Genomic DNA, 20,248 nt, shown 5'->3' on the forward strand with positions numbered 1-20,248 from the left:
ATAGGATTAGTGCCTTATAAAAGAGGCTCCAGAGAGATCCTGAGTGCCTTCTGGCAAGTGAGGACACAAGAAGTCTGCCCCCGAAACAGAGCCATCAGCCAACCACCTTGGCACCCTGATCTGAGACTTCCAGCCTCCAGAATAGTGAGAAATAAATTTCTGTTGTTTGTCCAGTTTATGATATTTTTTTATAGCAACTCCAATGGATTAACCTAACATTTTCTATGAATCTACTGTGAGCCAGTTATAGGCATTAAATTTAACCTTCACTTATACTTATTCTCATTTCATGAACGTATACATGAGGAAACAGATAAGCAATGAGTTAATTATTTTAACCAATGTCATCTTATTGTAATAGCTAATTCACAATTTTAATCCATATTTGCCCAGTTCCAGTATTTGTACTTTTTTGACCAAATAATGCTTTCTATTACTGATTACACTTACTGGTTATTCTTCAGTGTTAGAATGATATATTAAAGTTAAGAATTGTAACTTTTATCTCTGTATCCCATGCAAAAAGGCATGGTTTAGAAAACATTAGGTACTGAATGAATTAGAAAATGCATGCGTTAAATTCACAAGAAGAGCCCCACTTGACTGGATATCTCACTATCTATTCTGGCTTATAAGCCTTACTAGCACTTGAGGGCAAAAATGACTTATGGGAAAATCTGCTGATTTTCAGGTAAAAAGAATAAACTCTTAGACCTAATTTTGCAAATTTAAAGTCAAGGAAGGAAGCAAATAACACAAACTGCTAAAGGATTTTCCAAATAAATTCAACATGTTAGCCATCTAGAAGGCATATAAAATTGATAAATCTCCAGTAACTTTAAGAGATTAAAAGCATATATTTACAGAGCATACCTGTGCATGAAATTGCATATGGTGGACTCTATGGGAAATAAATGTATTATTTTTTGAATACCAAATGCCTTGTGCACTACTTATCTGCCTGTTTTTTCAATGAAAACTCAAAATCAGCTTTAATAAATATTTGTTTTAATAAAGTAAAACATAAAAATGTGTTTGAGTGTGCAATAGCCATCTATCTATCTATCCAACTATTTATCTAATTCAATGATCTTTATGTGTTACAATAAAAATATTTTCATGTACAAATAGTGAAAACTATGGACTTGGATGACAATGATGTGTCACTGTGGGTTCATCAGTTGTAAAAAATATATGCTGCATACAGAGAGACAATCTATACTAGACGTAAGAACATGATCATAAAGGGATCCCTGAAACCCAAGATCAGACAGGCAGATCTACAGTCCCCATAGCAGCATACTCCTCAGGAAACAGACTCTTGAGCCCGTGATCCAGGTCCACCTTATATTATTTCTGCACCTCCTCAGCCTCCTGTTTCTTATAGTTCTTCTGATTCTTCAGGATGCCTTGCCGGGATCTCCACCATGCGATCCCTCAGGGGCATATCTTGCAACTCCTGACTTGACCGTGAATCCTGGTGGAACATCTGATAGGTGTCCTTGGAGGTTGTTCAGTCTCTCCATGGAATATAATCCTCATGGAAAGATAGTTTTCTGGGGGAGACTTCACTTCTTGCACATTTTCCTGAAACTTCTTTTGGCCTTTGATTTAGATTCCTTAGGGGACATCCGATTTCTTGGAATATTGGACTAGTTCAGAGTGGTGTTCCCTGAACTGAGCCATTTTCTCCTCGCACTCCTGTTTCTCCTTCTGGAAATCTTGAATATGTTTCAGCTTCATGTTCTCTGGGAACTCCTTGTCTTTCGCCTGGTACACAGTTTGGGGTGTTTTGAGGAGTACTAGGGATACATCTCCTTTAAAAGGTGGGGGTAAGTTGTTAGGGGCTTCTTGGGTAAATCAGAATGTTTCTTCTGGGTGTGTGTGTGGGGGGGTGTTTTGCTTTTGTGAGAATTTTTAACATGTTCCTTAACTATCAGGACTAATTCTTTTTTTTTTTTTTTTTTTGTGGTACGCGGGCCTCTCACAGTTCTGGCCTCTCCCGTTGCGGAGCACAGGCTCCGGACGCACAGGCTCAGCAGCCATGGCTCACGGGCCCAGCCGCTCCGCGGCATGTGGGATCTTCCTGGACCGGGGCACGAACCCGTGTCCCCTGCATCGGCAGGCGGACTCTCAACCACTGCACCACCAGGGAAGCCCCCAGGACTAATTCTTTTAAGGTGCAACAGTTTCTTAAGTTATAAAATGTTTCTAACCATTGGAGTTTACACATTTCTCCAGAAATATCTTAAAAATCTACTTTTTCCCAGTCCATCAGTGACTGAGTTGTTTTGAATGCATGGCTGTCATTGAACAGGGGATTATTCTCCATTTCTTCCAGGAACTTCACAATGTCTTCTTTGGACCAATGGTGTTGGCCATCGGGCAACACCATTTCTAGGATTTGGGGCTGCTTACAAGGTCCCAGTTCTGCAAGCACCACCACAAGAGCTCCAACTTCCTCACACTCAGGACTCAGCTGGTAAATTATTTCTTGAGGTTCTGTAGTGTGAGTGATGCCATGTTTCTGCAGAGAAAGGGAAGGAAAGGAACTTTCCTTCTATGCCATGAATGAGATAATCACACCTTGTCTGTTATAAGTCAATTCTATAATTTAATTGACCCTTAAAAATAAAATGAAAACCTTCCCAAATTCTAATTTGAAATTTATGTTTTGTTTTCAGATGCATCATCTGTACTCTTTAAAATTCCCCTTGCCTCTCCAGCCTTCATTCCACCCAATTTTACAGGGCTTACCACAAATGGAACTTAACAAAAAAATGAGTCATTCAATCAAGAGGCTTAGAATAAGAGATATAATCAAAGAAAATGGAGGAAAAAGATCAAAATGAAAAGAGAAATGGCTAAAAGGAAAGGACTTTCACTCCATAGTGCACTGAATACTTCCTTTGAATTGTAGGACTGAAGATACAGTGAAGGATCTGGAGATAAAAATGAGACAAACCAAGAAGCTCCTTCTTGTACTCTGTAAAAAGAAAACAAAATACATCCAGCTCTTGAGTTTTTGTGAATTGGATATTATAGATTGAACCTGAACAAATTATCGTTTGATATATTCTTGTGGAGATGTGCCTGAGAATGAATGCTTTCTAGTGAACCATACTGTTTCTGCTTTCAAATGACCAGGGTATAATGAACATTATAGAACAATTACAATATTTTTTAGGTATCACATTATATTACAGAATTCTGTATTTCTGTCATCTGAATTATTCTTCAAATTTAAATTGGTTTTGGCCTTCCCACTGCTAAGGAAATTATACCACCCTATGCTTAGTAGTATTTTATATGTCAGTTTAAATTCTGACAGTCACCATCATGTGAAGTCCCGTGTTCTGTTTCCATATCACTTTATGTAGGGTCTTCATCTTCCAGTAGATTGTACTGATCGTCTTAGGGAAATCTCAAAATCAACACTATAAAACAAAATTATGCAGTAGTTATTTTAAACCTCCAAATAATGGAATTTTCTTAGGCTGTAAAGCTGCAAATCAATGACCTCTCTTTTGTTGACATTATCAGTTAGCATTTTATGTCTATTATGTTAGCTACATTTTGGAAAACTTTATCAATGCTGGAATAATATTTGTTTATATTAATTCTTTCATTCGGGTATTTGTTCATTGATTCATCCTATACTTCTATGTATTATGTTATAAGTCTGCATTGGATAGTAGGAATATAGTAGTAAATAATATACTGTCCCTACTGTCTCAGAATTGTCTGTCAAGTAGTAAAAGTGCTAACTTGAGGAAGGTTTGTTGAATATTATAATGAGATGGTATATGTTCAGAGAGTGTGTAATGAGAGGAACTACACTGGTCTGTGTAGTCACGAAAAACTTGCCGGGAAAAATGTTGTTGAGCTGAGATGTGCTTAATGACTAGGGTTTAGAGAAATGATAAAGTCTGTCAAACACTTGGTTCTTACCAACTAGGTCAGCTTTGAAGAGAAAACTAAGCACCATTCCTTTTGTTTACTAACCTGATATATATATTACCTCATGCTTTCACCCCAATCTGGTTCAGATACGCAAGTAAAGCACACTGCTTACAATGTAGATGAATCTTGAAAGCATTAAGTGAAAGTAAACAGATATAAAAGCCACACATTGTGTGATCCAATTTATTTGAAACCATATAATAGAAAAATCCATGAAGAATAAAACTGGATTAGGGGGTGACTTGGGAGGGAGAGGGGGAATGGGGAGTAAATGTTAATGGTCATTGGTTTATTTTGGGAGTGATGGATATGTCCTAGAATTAGATAGTTATGGTTTCACTTTTTGAATATTACTAAAAGCCACTGAATTATATAGTTTAAATGGGGTGACCTTTATGGTATGTAACTTTTTTTTTTTTGGTATGTAACTTTTATTTTAATAAAACTATTATTTATGACAGAAGAAAAGCAACTGATTATACTCTATGAAATATTCTATAATAAATTTTTATTACAAGAAAATTTAATTAACAAATTTATACATTCAACATGGTGATGCCATTTTATAAACATATAGTCGTGTGTTCCATTAAATTACAATGTGCTCAGAGATAGTCAGATATCACCCTGTGGCCTCACGTGAGGTTTAGGAAAGCAATTTGCTCAGGCAAGAATTTCATCAATTAAATGGTCATGGAACTTGACTATTCATGGAGACCTAAGGCAAAGGAAAGGCGTCAGAGGGGAGGAGAAGGAGAAAGGAAGGAAACTATATATGAGGGAACCTCTGCAAACATCATAGAAGCTCACAGTTCCATTGCCATAATCCAGAAACACTCCAATCCTACCCAGAGGCCTTTGCACATACTGAATTAAGGGTGGGGAGTTCGTGGACAAAGTATAATGATTGTTCACTTTCACAGAAGATAGAAAAAATGCTTCTTCAGAATCAATAATGATATCAGTATCACTCGTCAAGATATTTTTACAGACTCCCAGAATCCAGTTCGAGGAGTGTGCCACATCCACCTCCCAGTAATGCCTCCCAGAGGTGAAGGCCACAGCTCCCCAGGCCACAAATCTCTCCACAATCTGGGGCTGTCTGGACACGTCGTGATGGTCACCTCCAAACATCACACTTGTACCATCCTCAGAAAAGCTCACATTGTGAATGGTCATTTTCTGACTCAGAACATTATCCACTGCAGAAAGAGCAAAAATCAGGTCAGCAAATGAGATTTCCACGGCCTGAGAGGCAGAGGCTCTCTACCCAATGAGTCTTTTCATTTTCCCTCCTCCAAGGAAATACAAAACAAAGACAGAAAAAGGAGTTCAGACTAGCTCTTCTATGAAGAGTAAGAGTCATTACTATCTCACCAGCACACAGAAAGACTTCAAATCATACAGAAAAAGAAAAAAAAGGGAGATATGAACTCTGTGAAGTCTGATTTAATGTCAATGTCTTGATAGTTTATTTCAGGACTCACCAAAAACATTATTCTTTTTCTTTCATTTAGAAGACTTTTCTTGTGTCCTTTGTCTTTAATATGATCTAGCATGTAGATAGCACTTGCTATCATGTGGGTATTTATTGGGCTATGGTCTCTACTTACTACATTTTCAAAGGTCAAAATTTTGATAGAAATCCATCAATGAATAGTTTGGAAGCTTCTAAAAGGATGTTCTGGAAGCTTCTAAAAGGATGTTCTGGCTAACCATGTTCAAATATCCCTTGCTTTTCAGTTGTTTTGAAATTGATCTAATAGCATTACAATTATCCTGCCTAAGCTAATTTTAGTCTTTTCTGTCAATTCTTGCTGATTTTAGAAATAATAAATATTTTTGTACAATGCATAATAAATGAGCTGGTAATACAGAACAAATTAAAAACCAGCAATGCCATATTTAACTTTTTAAGAGTGAAATAAACTGAATAAACACAATATTGATGGTTACTCACAAAAGTGAATATTCTATCTCTTTATAACCACATGAGCAAGCTGGTTGCTCTCCTCTTGCTCTGCCTATGTCACATGTAACTGAATATATATCTCTAGCTTTGCATTTTCGGTAAACTATAGGTTGCAAAGTTCAGCCTTGATCTTTGTAATACGACTATACAGGCAGGAAAAAGGTAACAACTTTGGGAAGTTATGTACTACCTTCATGTCAGAAAAAATAAAATAACAATAAAAGAAGGCTCCTTCCCAAGAAGTTCTAATGAAATGTAGTCCTGTTCACTGAAGGTTGACTCTTACCTCTGAAGTTGTTCAGCATGTCTAGGATTCCAGTGACAGGCCAGGAAGTGAGCTCTGGGTTCACTGGCTGAGGCTTTTGCATCTGTATCAAATCAGTCCTGTAACAAATGACGTCAGTTACATTTCAAGGTCAAAGGCTAATCACAGGACCATTACAAAAAAGCAGTTTTTAATCCAGGATATTTTGTCAGAATTCTCCTATTTTTGGTTAATTGGATATACATTATATTCTACACACTTGGGAATATAAAAAGTTACCATACTTTTTTCTAAATATAAATTACATCAAATTTCAACTCCCCCATTCTTCTCAGACTTTACTCCAGTTTTCAACTTATTGAACTTCATTCACTTCCTCTATTCCAACTCAGGTGATGCAAAGATCCTGGGCATTTTACAGAGAGCAAAAAATTCAGGCAAAGCCTTTGGGACTGCAGTCAGCAAGTAGTCATCAAGGATACGTTCAGTGTCTAAAAGGAAGAGTTCACTGAGCCCGACGTGTTTGCTCTTATCAGCCCAGCAAGGGAATCCAATTCTAGCCTGGCTGCCTTGGTCCTGAAGGTCTAACTTTCCAGTGGGCACCAGGAAGCCATTAGCTCTGAGGTCCTACCTACAAGGGGGTTTGCTGTAATGGAACAGGCTGATTCAGTGCTACTCCTAGGAACAAAATCACAGCCCCTCTTCCTATTAGGGAATTTGCCCCTTTCCTGCCTTTTTCACCTTCCAACTCACTAGTGTAGTGATATCTTAGAAAAATCCCTTCCCTAATTTTTACTGTGGTGAGTCTGGAGAGGATGGGGTGAGTGGGTGGAACAAAGCCCAGAATGTCAGAAAGTTTTCAGGTATATTTGAATTCAGCCAAATGAAAAAGAAACTTCTCAGACCAAGAATCAGAAGGCCTCTAGAATCCTTTTGAAATAAAACAGAAAATAGCCAAAAAGACGATGTTAATAGATCAAAAGATGTACTGTTCATCATCCATGTGCGAGGGTTCGGCTGTATGGATTCAACCATGGATTGAATCCGTAATTTCTGTTTTATTTTATTTATTTATTTAGTTAGTTAGCTAGTTATTTAGTTAGTTTACACTAGGTCCTTGTTTGTTATCTATTTTTTGTTAAATTTATTTTACTTATAGAATAATACATAGATAAATTCTTTTCAAAAAGTTTGAACATTATAGGTAAAGGTAAAGTCTCCCTTGACCACCATTTTTTTTTTTTTTTTTTTTTTGCGGTACGCGGGCCTCTCACTGTTGTGGCTTCTCCCGTCGCGGAGCACAGGCTCTGGACGCGCAGGCTCAGCGGCCAAGGCTCAAGGGCCCAGCCGCTCTGCGGCATGTGGGATCTTCCCGGACCGGGGCACGAACCCGTGTCCCCTGAATCGGCAGGCGGACTCTCAACCACTGCGCCACCAGGGAAGCCCTGACCACCATTTTTAATCCTGATCTTCTTCCCTATGGCTTGAGATAACCACTGTGTGTTATTTATTTTAAATATAGCAGTGTGTACATGTCAATCCCAAATTCTAAATCCATCCCTCCCCTACATTCTTCCTCCCTGGTTCTAAATGGAAAATATTCAGAAAAAAAAAAATCCCTGGAAGTTCCAAAAAGTGAAACTTGAAAATGCCACATACGTGGGAACTATTTACATAACATTTAATTTACATTTTATTAGGTGTTATAAGTAGTCTAGTAATGACCAAAGTATATGGGAGCATGCTTGTAAGTTATCTGCAAATACTATGGCATTTTCTATAAGGGATAGTGCATCCCGGGATTTAGATTTTGGGGATGGCCTGAAAACAATTTCCCGTGGCACCAAGGAACGACTATCCAACCACTTCATCAAAAAGACAACAACTTTTCCAGAAATCAAAAGTCATTAGCGTACACTCACATTTCCAATACATTTCCCGAGGCCTGCAATGAAAAAAAAAATCATGTTAATCATGAGAGTTCTGTCCTTTTGCATCTTCTTTACTATTCTTGTTTGTTCAATAAGGTATTGTTTTTCTCATTGTCCTCTAAGGAATAATCAGAGGCTATCTTAATAACAGAACTTAAACTAAAACATGATGAGCTTCCTCAGGGCACATTAAGGAAGGAAGGAAGGAGGCCAGGAAGAGTCTGTGCAATGATGCAACATCAGATTTCCAATGTCAGTCATTTCTCAGTCCTATTCCCAAGGAGAGACCTCACCATTTATGATGACAATTAAAGCAAAACAAGGAACCATATAAAACGAATTATAGAGTGCATTGAAATTGACTACCAGTTCTAAAAATTTTACCTAGACAATGGGCAAAACTTCAATGTCTTCAGTAAGTGTGGGATAATAGAGAGTGACAACGTATTGAGAATTACTCCAAGAAAATTAACTTTCTCCTGGTCACAGAATTTTGCTGATTTTGGATAATCTGTCTGGATAGTACTCCTGATCACACTGAAAAAATTTTGTCCTATGTTAGCTAGTGAAAGGATTAAAAAAAACTTCCCAAAGATTACCAGGCTATGAGAAATAAGGGATTGGACAAGTAAGATAATGGGAGTCAAGGAGCATCATCCCTTAGCTGAGATAAGAGTATATGCAGGTAACATTTCAATGTCATGGCAACGGTGCCCAGAATAGTACTTCCGTCTCTGAGGATGGAACCTCCCTTCTCACCTGGAGCAGCTCCAGGTCAGGCTTGTGGCACATCTCAGTCAGCTCTCTATACATTTCTTTCAGACTTTCTTTCTGTTGAGTCATTCTGAATTCACTCTCCCTGAGTTGCTGGAGAGTCTCCTTCACTTCTTCCTCCAGCGCCTCCAGATGGAGTTGCTCCTGCTCCTGGAGAAACAGGTGGATCATCCGATACTGAACTTTGATCATCACCTTCCTTACGGCCACATAGTTCTGCAGAGATAGCGGATTCAAAGAATCACTCATCCTCATTCTCAACAGAAAACGTCAAACATTATTTCCTTACTGTCATCGGGAAAGCTCTTGACAAACTTTCTACCTCACACCTCAAAGGGTCCTTCCTGTCCATCCTTCCTCTAAGTTTCACGCCTCTTTTCCTGTTTAAATCAAGCCATCTGAGGGGGTTCCAGTTTCTCTCCCTAGGAGGATTCTTCAGGGTTCTTACTCCATCAGTTATTTCCTCTCTTACCCAAATCTTGTTTTTTCTTGTTCCTTTCCCTGATTTTTCTAAATATTCTTTTATTAGGTAAAGCCCATACTGTGCAGCTTTAAAAATATGCACTAATTCTCCTCTAGGTACTGCTGTATTCCTCTCCTCACCTTCACAGACATACTTAGCACAACGTTGTCTTATACTCCATGTCTGAGAAGGTTTATTCAAATCTTCAAAATGTGGCCTAGGAATATGTTTCATGCCTTGGTTTTCCCGTATACTAGCACTCTTTGAACTAGTTTGTATTGGTCTGTTATAACTGTGATTACTGACGATAGGTCATTTGAAATCACTACTCTTTCCAAGGAAAAGACCACTATCCTTTACCTGGTAATTTGAATTTTGCTAAAAGTCTAAGTCAGGATTATATCTGTCTCCATGCAAACAAATAGAATATCTTAATTCTTACCTCTAAAAACTGAGTTTTGTTAGCTTCTTGATTCAGACTGTTTTGCATTTCTTGTGTCATTTTCCTTAAAGAGTCCATTCTCTTCAGAAGTTTCTCCTGCAAAATAACCATGAGCTTTAGTGACACAGATAATACCATAAATTCCATCCCCTTATGTATGAGCAAAGGCAGTCATTTAGAGCAGGGGTCCCCAACCCACTGGGCCAAAGACCACTACCAGTCCACAGCCTGTTAGGAATGGGGCTGCACAGCAGGAGGTGAGAGGGGGGCGAGCAAGTGAAACTTCATCTGCCACTCCTCATGGCTCCCCATGGCTCCCCATGGCTCGCATTACCACCGGAACCATCCCCCCAACCTCTCCCTGCCCCCATTCATGGAAAAATTGTCTTCCACGAAACTGGTCGCTGGTGCCAAAAAAGATGGGGACTGCTGGTTTAGAAAATAGAAATCTTGAGTTTGAATGATGTGGTCAGATTTTTCCACATTAATCTAATTTGATTCTAATATATTGAATATCAAAGTGACAGAAACATATAATGAAGAATTGGGGTGGGGAGACTTCCCTTGTGGTGCAGTAGTTAAGAATCTGTCTGCCAATGTAGGGGACACAGGTTTGAGCTCTGGTCCTGGAAGATCCCAAATGCTGCAGAGCAACTAAGTCTGTGTGCTCTAGTGTGCCTGTGCTCTAGACCCCATGAGCCACAACTATTGAGCTCGCATGCCACAAGTACTGAAACCTGAGTGCCTAGAGCCCATGCTCCGCAACAAGAAAAGCTACTGCAATGAGAAGCCTGTGCACCACAGCAAAGAGTAGCTCCCGCTTGCTACAACTAGAGAAAGCCCACACGCAGCAACAGAGACCCAATGCAGCCAAAAATAAATTAATTAATTAAAAATTTAAAAAAGAAAGAAAGAATTGGGGAAACTTTATAGATAATGGAATCTCTCATTTCCATGAGAGAAATGAAATTTCTCATTTCCTAAGAAATTGAGACTCAGATTTTTATATAACTTGACTAAGAATGCGTCAAGCTCACGTCAGAAGCCAGTGTGCCTTGTGCTGCCACATGCCCCAGGATACAGCAGTTCCACATGTTTGGACAATTGGGCAACAACATTAAAATGATACACTTACATGACCTACACTGAAAAATCTCCACCTCGACCATCTCCATCCCCATCAACTTCATTATTATCCTCATCTTTCTCTCTGATTTAGGAGCCTGTAGGTTCCTAATTGCCTTAGAAGCACCACTTACCCGGTATTCCTCAGCAGCCCATTGTATTGGACTGTGGCTGTGAGCTGCATGCTCTGGGGACTCAGAGCAGGGGCCACAGAGCAGGGTCTTGTCAACCTCACAGAAGAGTCCTTTGGCTTCTTTGTGTGTCAAGCAGATCTGCCCCTCCAAGCTGTTGGTTTGTTTAGCTGCGTCCTGTCTGGCGAGGGAAGCCAGCCTCTTGAGTACAATATTGGTTTTGAAATCTGGCTTCTCTGATAGTCCCCTGCACTCAGGGCAGCTCTTTGGAGTCTGGTCTTCCTCCCAGCAGAGGTACAGGCAGGGACGGCAAAAGCTGTGCCCACAGTCTATGGTGACGGGGTCTATGAAGTAGTTCATACAGATGGAGCAGGTTAGTTCATTCTGGAAGGCTTGCAATGTGTCTGAATCCATGTTTCTGAAAATTCAAGACAGAAATAGAGAGGATAAGAGAGAAAGTCTTTCTTCTGCCCTGATAAGGGAAAGTAAAGCCTTTGGACAAAGTCCTGTCTGTTTGAACTCTATCTAATTTACCTATATGCTTACCCTCAGTACAAACCTAGAAATGGTGAATACAGAGAGGTTCATGCTGATACAAATGATAAAATTAGATAAGAGAGTCCCTAGCAACTTTTTTGTTTAAAATAAACCGTGTTCTCAGTCATACCTAAATTACATGGATGTGTTTAAAGCTTAAACCAGCGGGTAAATGGTAACTACAGAGTTACTTTTATTAGCTGATTGGTACAGAAGCACACATATAATCTCAATCTGTCTGTCTCTCTCTCTCTCCATGACTCCATGACTGCAACACATACTTGCACACACTTTGTCTCTATGCTAATGTTCTCTATGTCTCCTGTCTCTGAACTGACAGATGTGCTTTTCTAAAGACAAATAAAATTATTTCGAATAATTTAAACTTAATATAATCAGTGCTGGCTTTACCTTTGGCATCTTAAAACTATAAACATTTCAGTGTTTGCTTCCAACTTAAATAGCAAAACTCCTCCTTTCAAGACAAAAAGGAAAAAATTATGTTATTTCTAGTTCAGCAAAACAATTTTTCCTGGAGTCAGTTCAGATCATCAGAGCACTTCACATTTTGAACTAGTGAATGTCCAAGCTACAACAGTAATCAGTAAAAATTAATCAGCTGTTTTTTAAAACCAAAGAAAAAATTTGAATATACATGAGGATTTTCTCTCTACACTAGAAATTCCAAAGATGTAGTTAATGGAAGCAACATCATATTCTCTTTGTTTTTGATATTTCCCTATTTGACCAATGCCACTTCTTGGGAGTCCCTATCAGTTCATTGGATCTATCCTGAACACTTTTCAAATCTACACTGCAAACTGAAGGCTTTAAAAATACAGCACCTTTATTCTGGCATGGACATATATACACTACCAAATGTAAAACTGATAGCTAGTGGGAAGCAGCCACATGGTACAGGTTTATCAGCTCGGTGCTTTGTGACCACCTAGAGGGGTGGGATAGGAAGGGTGGGAGGGAGACGCAAGAGGGAGGAGATATGGGTATATATGTATATATATAGCTGACTCACTTTGTTATACAGCAGAAACTAACACACCATTGTAAAGCAATTATACTCCAATAAAGATGTTTAAATAAAAATATACATATAGTGCATATGAACTTTACAAGAAGATATTCTAATTCATTCAACACATTTAACTCTTATGTTCATCTGTATAAAGGCTATGAAATGTATACATTATGTTGAACATTTTAGGTGTTCTATGTGTTTCATAAATACATATGTCTGTAGAAATCTCATCTAAGACCTAAAAACATCTAATAACATGTAAGGTAATGGAATAAAAATGATTACATATGTTAATATTACACATATCAATATATTACAATTGCTCTAGTTACAGATATTTTAAATATTAAGGTCATTTAAAAACAACTAAGACAACTACTTGTTTGCTTGGACAAAACCCAAGCAGGCTAATAAGTAAATGGAAAGGATTTGGATGAGAGAAAATAGGCATGAAGATATTTACAATCAGTTCCTTACTTACCAGAGTCCACTGTGAGTGGTCTTACTTCTGGAAGGCTGCACGTCCTGGAAATCTGTGGATATCAGGGTCAACAAGAACTGTCCAACATCTGGTAGCTGCACTTTCCCTCAGTCCCCCTGAGAGAAGCAGTCACCCCTGGACAAAGTTGCCTTTTAAAGGATTAGACTCTCCTGAGGCCACACCTACTTCTTGAGATTGGATAACAGCTTCAAAGGGAAGTGGAAAATACTGATAAGTTTACTCAGAAAGGTGTGAAAATGGTTGATTGGGTTTTCGGTATATAGAAAACCCAATCTTAGGGGGTTGAGAGCCTAAAAGAATATAGACTTCTTTTGGGGTAAATGTAAAAAAAAAATTGGTGAAAACTTTTAAACAAAATACTTTATATATGTTATATATACATACATAATAATATACATCAATGTATATGTTTATATTAATATGAATATAATATAGTAATTATTTATACCATAATTATGTGAGTAATTATATTTAATACAATGCATAAAGATGACTGGTTTTTATTGAGGTATAATTGACATATAACCTCATATAACTTTCAGGTATATAACATAATGATTTGCTATTTGCATATATTGTGAAATGATCACCATATTAGTTAACATTCATCACAACACGTAGTTAAAAATTATTTCTTTTGTTATGAGAACTTTTAAGATCTACTCTCCTAACAACTTTTAAATATGCATTACAGTATTATTATCTGTAGTTACTATGTTGTACATACTGTAGAATATTATTTTTAACAGAAGTGCCATACTACTTGTATTTTGATGACACCTATCACAGTTTATCAAATTACCAATGCTTACATACATGTTATTTCACTAAATTATCTATTGTTTGTTAATTGAAGCACTACTTATAAAAAAATATGGGAGCTTCCCTGGTGGCGCAGTGGTTAAGAGTCCGCCTGCCGATGCAGGGGACACGGGTTCGTGCCCCGGTCCAGGAAGATCTCACATGCCACGGAGCGGCTAGGCCCGTGAGCCATGGCTGCTGAGCCTGTGCGTCCGGAGCCTGTGCTCCACAATGGGAGAGGCCACAACAGTGAGAGGCACACATACTGCAAAAAAAAATAATAATAAATAAATAAATAAATAAATATATATATATATATATATATATATAAAGTGAACTTGCTAGAAATTTTCAAAGTGGAAATATAAAGAAGATCAATTGTTTTTGAATTTTATTTATTTTTTTAAACAGCAGGTTCTCATTAGTCATCCATTTTATACATATCAGTGTACACATGTCAATCCCAATCTCCCAATTCATCACACCCCCACCCACACCCGCAGCCACTTTCCCCCTTGGTGTCCATACGTTTGTTCTCTACGTCTGCATCTCTATTTCTGCCTTGCAAACCAGTTCATCTATACCATTTTTCTAGATTCCACGTATATGCATTAATGTATGATATTTGTTTTTCTCTTTCTGACTTACTTCACTCTGTATGACAGTCTCTAGGTCCATACACGTCTCTACAAATGACCCAATTTAGTTCCTTTTTATAGCTGAGTAATATTCCATTGTATATATGTACCCCATCTTATTTATCCATTCGTCTGTCAATGGGCATTCCATGACCTGGCTATTGTAAATAGTGCTGCAATGAACACTGGGGTGCATGTGTCTTTTTGAATTATGGTTTTCTCTGAGTATAAGCCCAGTAGTGGGATTGCTGGGTCATATGGTAATTCTATTTTCAGTTTTTTAAGGAACCTCCATACTGCTCTCCATAGTGGCTGTATCAATTTACATTCCCACCAACAGTGCAAGAGGGCTCCCTTTTCTCCACACCCTCTCCAACATTTGTTTGTAGATTTTCTGATGATGCCCATTCTAACTGGTGTGATGTGATACCTCATTGTAGTTTCGATTTGCATTTCTCTAACAATTAGTGATGTTGAGCAGCTTTCCATTTGCTTCTTGGTCACCTGTATGTCTTCTTTGGAGAAATGTCTATTTAGGTCTTCTGCCCATTTTTGGATTGGGTTGCTTGTTTCTTTAATATTGAGCTGCATGAGCTGTTTATATATTTTGGAGATTAATCCTTTGTCCATTGATTTGTTTGCAAATATTTTCTCCCATTCTGAGGGTTGTCTTTTCGTCTTGTTTATAGTTTCCTTTGCTGTGCAAAAGCTTTTAAGTTTCATTAGGTCACATTTGCTTATTTTTGTTTTTATTTCCATTACTCTAGGAGATGGATCAAAAAAGATCTTGCTGTGATTGATGTCAAAAAGTGTTCATCCTATGTTTTCCTCTAAGAGCTTTAGAGTATCCAGTCCTACATTTAGGTCTCTAATCCATTTTGAGTTTATTTTTGTGTATGGTGTTAGGAAGTGTTCTAATTTCATTCTCCTACATGTAGCTGTCCAGTTTTCCCAGCACCACTTATTGAAGAGGCTGTCTTTTCTCCATTGTATATCCTTCCCTCCTTTGTCATAGATGAGTTGACCATAGGTGCGTGGGTTTATCTCTGGGCTTTCTACCCTATTCCATGGATCTATATTTCTGTTTTTGTGCCAGTACCATATTGTCTTGATTACTGTAGCTGTGTAGTATAGTCTGAAGTCAGGGAGTCTGATTCCTCCAGCTCTGTTTTTTTCCCTCAAGACCGATTTCGCTATATGGGATCTTTTGTGTCTCCATACAAATTTTAAAATTTTTTGTTCTAGTTCTGTAAAAATGCCATTGGTAATTTGATAGGGGTGGCATTGAATCTATAGATTGCTTTGGGTGGTATAGTCATTTTCACAATATTGATTCTTCCAATCCAAGAACATGGTATACCTCTCCATCTGTTTGTATCATCTTTGATTTCTTTCATCAGTGTCTTATAGTTTTCTGCAGACAGGTCTTTTTTCTCTCTAGGTAGGTTTATTCCTAGATATTTTATTTTTTTGTTGCAATGGTAAATGGGAATGTTTCCTTAATTTCTCTTTCAGATTTCTCATAATTAGTGTATAGGAATGAAAGAGATTTCTGTGCCTTAATTTTGTATCCTGCTACTTTACCAAATTCATTGATTAGCTCTAGTAGTTTTCTCGTGGCATCTTTAGGATTCTCTACATATAGTATCATATCATCTGCAAACAGTGACAGTTTTACTTCTTTTCCAAGTTGTATCCTTTTATTTCTTTTTCTTCTCTGATTGCTGTGGCTAAAACTTCTAAAACTATGTTGAATAATAGTGGCAAGAGTAGACATCCTTGTCTTGCTCCTGATCTTAGAGGAAATGCTTTCAATTTTTCATGATTGAGAATGATGTTTGCTGTGGGTTTGTCATATTTGGCCTTTATTATGTTGAGGTAGCTTCCCTTTATACCCACTTTCTGGAGAGTTTGTATCATAAATGGGTGTTGAATTTTGTTGAAAGCTTTTTCTGCTTCTATTGACATGATCATGGTTTTTATTCTTCAATTTGTTAATACGGTGTATCATATTGATTGATTTGCATATATTGAATAATCCTTGCATCCCTGGGATAAATCCCATTTGATCATGGTGTATGATCCCTTTAATGTGCTGTTGGATTCTGCTTGCTAGTATTTTGTTGAGGATTTTTGCATTTATATTCATCAGTGATATTGGTCTGTAGGTTTTTTTTTTTTTGTAGTATCTTTGGTTTTGCTATCACAGTGATGGTAGCCTCATAGAATGAGTTTGGGAGTGTTCCTTCCTATGCAATTTTTTGGAAGAGTTTGAGAAGGATAGGTGTTTGCTCTTCTCTAAATGTTGGATTGAGTTCACCTATGAAGCCATCTGGTCCTGGACTTCTGTTTGTTGGAAGATTTTTAATCACAGTTTTAATATCATTACTTGTGATTGTTCTGCTCATATTTTCTATTTCCTCCTGTTTCAGTCTTAGAAGGTTCTTTCTAAAAATGTGTCCATTTCTTCCAGGTTGTCCCTTTTATTGGCATAAAGTTGCTTGTAGTAGTCTCTTAGGATGCTTTGTATTTCTGTGGTATCTGTTGTAACTTCTCCTTTTTTATTTCTAATTTTATTGATTTGAGTCCTCTCCCTCTTTTTCTTGATGAATCTGGCTAATGGTTTATCAATTTTGTTTATCTTCTCATTAGAGGAGGGAGATGGCAGAAGAGTAAGACGTGGAGATCACCTTCCTCCCCACAGATACATCAGAAGTACATCTACACATGGAACTGCTCCTATAGAACACCCACTGATCACTGGCAGACCTCAGACCTCCCAAAAGGCAAGAAACTCCCCAAGTACCTGGGTAGGGCAAAAGAAAAAAGAAAAAACAGAGACAAAAGAATAGGGATGGGACCTGCACCAGTGGGAGGGAGTGTGAAGGAGGAAAGGTTTCCACACACTAGGAAGCCCCTTTGCAGGCGGAGACTGCGGGTGATGGAGAGGGGAAGCCTCGGAGCCTCGGAGGAGAGCGCAGCAACAGGGATGCGGAGGGCAAAGCGGAGAGATTTCCGCACAGAGGATTGGTGCCGACCAGCACTCACCAGCCAGAGAGGCTTGTCTGCTCACACGCAGGGACGGGCGGGGCTGGGAGCTGAGGCTCGGGCTTCGGTTGGAGCTCAGGGAGAGAGGGAGTCCGGGAAAAAGTCTGGATCTGCCGAAGAGGCAAGAGACTTTTTCTTCCCTCTTTGTTTCCTGGTGCGCTAGGAGAGGGGATTAAGAGCACTGCTTAAAGGAGCTCCAGAGACTGGCGAGAGCCTCAGCTAACAGCGGGGACCCCAGAGACGGGCATGAGACGCTAAGGCTGCTGCTGCCGCCACCAAGAAGCCTGTGTGCAAGCACAGGTCACTATCCAAGACCACAAGTTATAATGTGAATCAACTCCAGGTAACAAATTGTCTCTTATAAAATGAATAAATGCAATAATCTCTTCTAAACTGGACTAAGGGTGCCCTATTTGTGTTTCTGAGAGGAGACCATAATATTTTTGCTCTTTTTTTTCCCCAGAGTTTTTGATTTACATATAACTCTGAGTTGTCAATCAACAAGTTTAAATATTTATTTAAACTTGTTGAAATTTATTTAAAGATACGTCTATAAACTAAAGGTGTTAAAGATATATAAAGTATTGCATTTCACTACCTGTGTTCTCAATTGATTCAATACAATCATCCAGTCTATATGAAACACTTACCTTTGCCTTTCAGGTATGGTAGGTGAACCAAAACAAGATAGCTGAGCCTTCTCCCCCAGAAAACTTACTGTATAGTTAGAAAGATAAGGCAAACACAAAGCTATTTTTCAAAACATGCTTAAATTAATCACAAGATTTAATAAAATACAACTGAAATGCTTAATGCAAAAAAGATTTAAAGGATAAAATAATAATAAAATTTTTATAGAGATATAATCTGAACTGTATGTGTATTTTTAAACTTCTTAGTGTCCACATCATAAAAGGTAATTAAAAACATTTGAAATGAATTTCAATAATATACTTAAATATATTCAAAAATTATCATTAAAAATATAAATAATATTGAAAATATTAATGAGCTATTTTACATTCTTTTTTCTATACTAAGTTTTTGATGTCCAGCATGCATTTCATACTGACAGCACAGCTTAATTCAAACCAGTCTCATTTCAAGAGCTTGATATCTACATGTGGCTACCCTATTAGGCATTGTGGAATTAGACAAACCACCTAGTACATGGGAGACACATTGTTTTCAAATCCTCAGGTGACAGAACAATTTCAAGCAGTCTTAGGAAAAGAGGGTGGATTGGAACCCACTATCTCCAAATTCCATAGCAATAGATGAGCATTATAAACAGTCTCATGATAATTTTAGAGGAAAAGTTGTCAAAATCAGCCAGTCTGTTTGCTTTGTAAGAGAAGACTAAATGGGCTTCCCTGGTCGCGCAGTGGTTGAGAGTCTGCCTGCCGATGCAGGGGACGTGGGTTCGTGCCCCGGTCCGGGAAGATCCCACATGCCGCGAAGCGGCTGGGCCCGTGAGCCATGGCCGCTGAGCCTGCGCGTCCGGAGCCTGTGCTCTGCAACGGGAGAGGCCACAACGGTGAGAGGCCCGCGTACAGCAAAAAAAAAAAAAAGAGAGGACTAATTAGCAACTGTACTTGGCATCTTAATGTCCACCAGTGAAGTTCTTTATTTTCTGGATACTGTGAATTGTATTCTTTAGGCCTTTTGTAGAATTTCCAAAGACTAGACTTTTCTTAGGATATTGTACGTTAGAGAAGATTAGGTTATCTTAGGTGTAAACACAAGCTCAAATCATTTTGATTGGATTTACACAATGGCCTAATTTATTTTTAAGGAAATATCTACATGTTCCTGCAGTCCTCAATCCAAGGGACAGTGATTGCTCCATATATCTGTAATTCTTATATTCTGATTTTTTAAAAAAATAATTATTTATTTATTTGGCTGTGCCAGGTCTTAGTTGAGGTACACAGGACCTTCCTTGTGACATGCGGGCTCTTAGTTGCGGCACGTGGGGTCTAGTTCCCTGACCAGGGGTCGAACCTGGGCCCCATGCATTGGGAGTGTGAAGTCTTAGCCACTGGACCACCAGGGAAGTACCTGTAATTCTTATATTCTTTAAACTTCTTTTTACCTTTTACTAGACAATACTTCATTGCTCCAATGTTATTGTAATTAATCATTCTTTACGTTAACTTTCTCTGTTTATGTTTCTGTGTGGTTTCTCTGTCTTGACTGAATGCTAATGCATAAGTGTTATATCAATGCAAGGGAATGCTCTGTGTCAGTGGACTCTAATGACCTACAGCCACAATAATACATGGATGAAATGTCAAAAGTGAGTGAAAAAAATCAAGTCCTAGAAAAATATACATGGTACAATTTTATTTATAAAATTCTAAAAATACACAACAAATAACAGACTGATGCTTTCTACATGTGCAGTGACAGGAGTAGTTTTGTAAGTGCTGAATTAGACATGACTCTCTGATAATGCCACATAAGTGTATTAAAATTTTACTCTGTTCTTAATTTCAACACTTAGTCCAACTTCAGAATAGCTTTCTATAATTACAGAATAAAAATCATCCATCTTTCTTATTCGATCTATATGGAGAAGAAAAAAGAATACCAAGGTGGATATATGTATCTGTCTGTA

General features: G+C 38.1%; 1 protein-coding gene across 1 annotated transcript; it reads right to left on the minus strand.

The window, feature by feature from the left end:
* Positions 1–4,671: 4,671 nt before the first annotated feature.
* LOC136127165 (tripartite motif-containing protein 64-like) lies at positions 4,672–11,480 on the minus strand. The gene is made up of 5 exons (XM_065882611.1): positions 11,070–11,480; positions 9,811–9,906; positions 8,871–9,121; positions 6,222–6,322; positions 4,672–5,165 (listed from the first exon to the last, which is right to left on the minus strand). Exons 1-5 carry the CDS (start codon positions 11,478–11,480, stop codon positions 4,672–4,674), a joined length of 1,353 nt encoding a protein of 450 aa, XP_065738683.1.
* Positions 11,481–20,248: the final 8,768 nt, after the last annotated feature.

The sequence above is a fragment of the Phocoena phocoena genome, chromosome 8 (assembly GCF_963924675.1).
Source record: "Phocoena phocoena chromosome 8, mPhoPho1.1, whole genome shotgun sequence".
Lineage (NCBI taxonomy): Eukaryota > Metazoa > Chordata > Mammalia > Artiodactyla > Phocoenidae > Phocoena > Phocoena phocoena.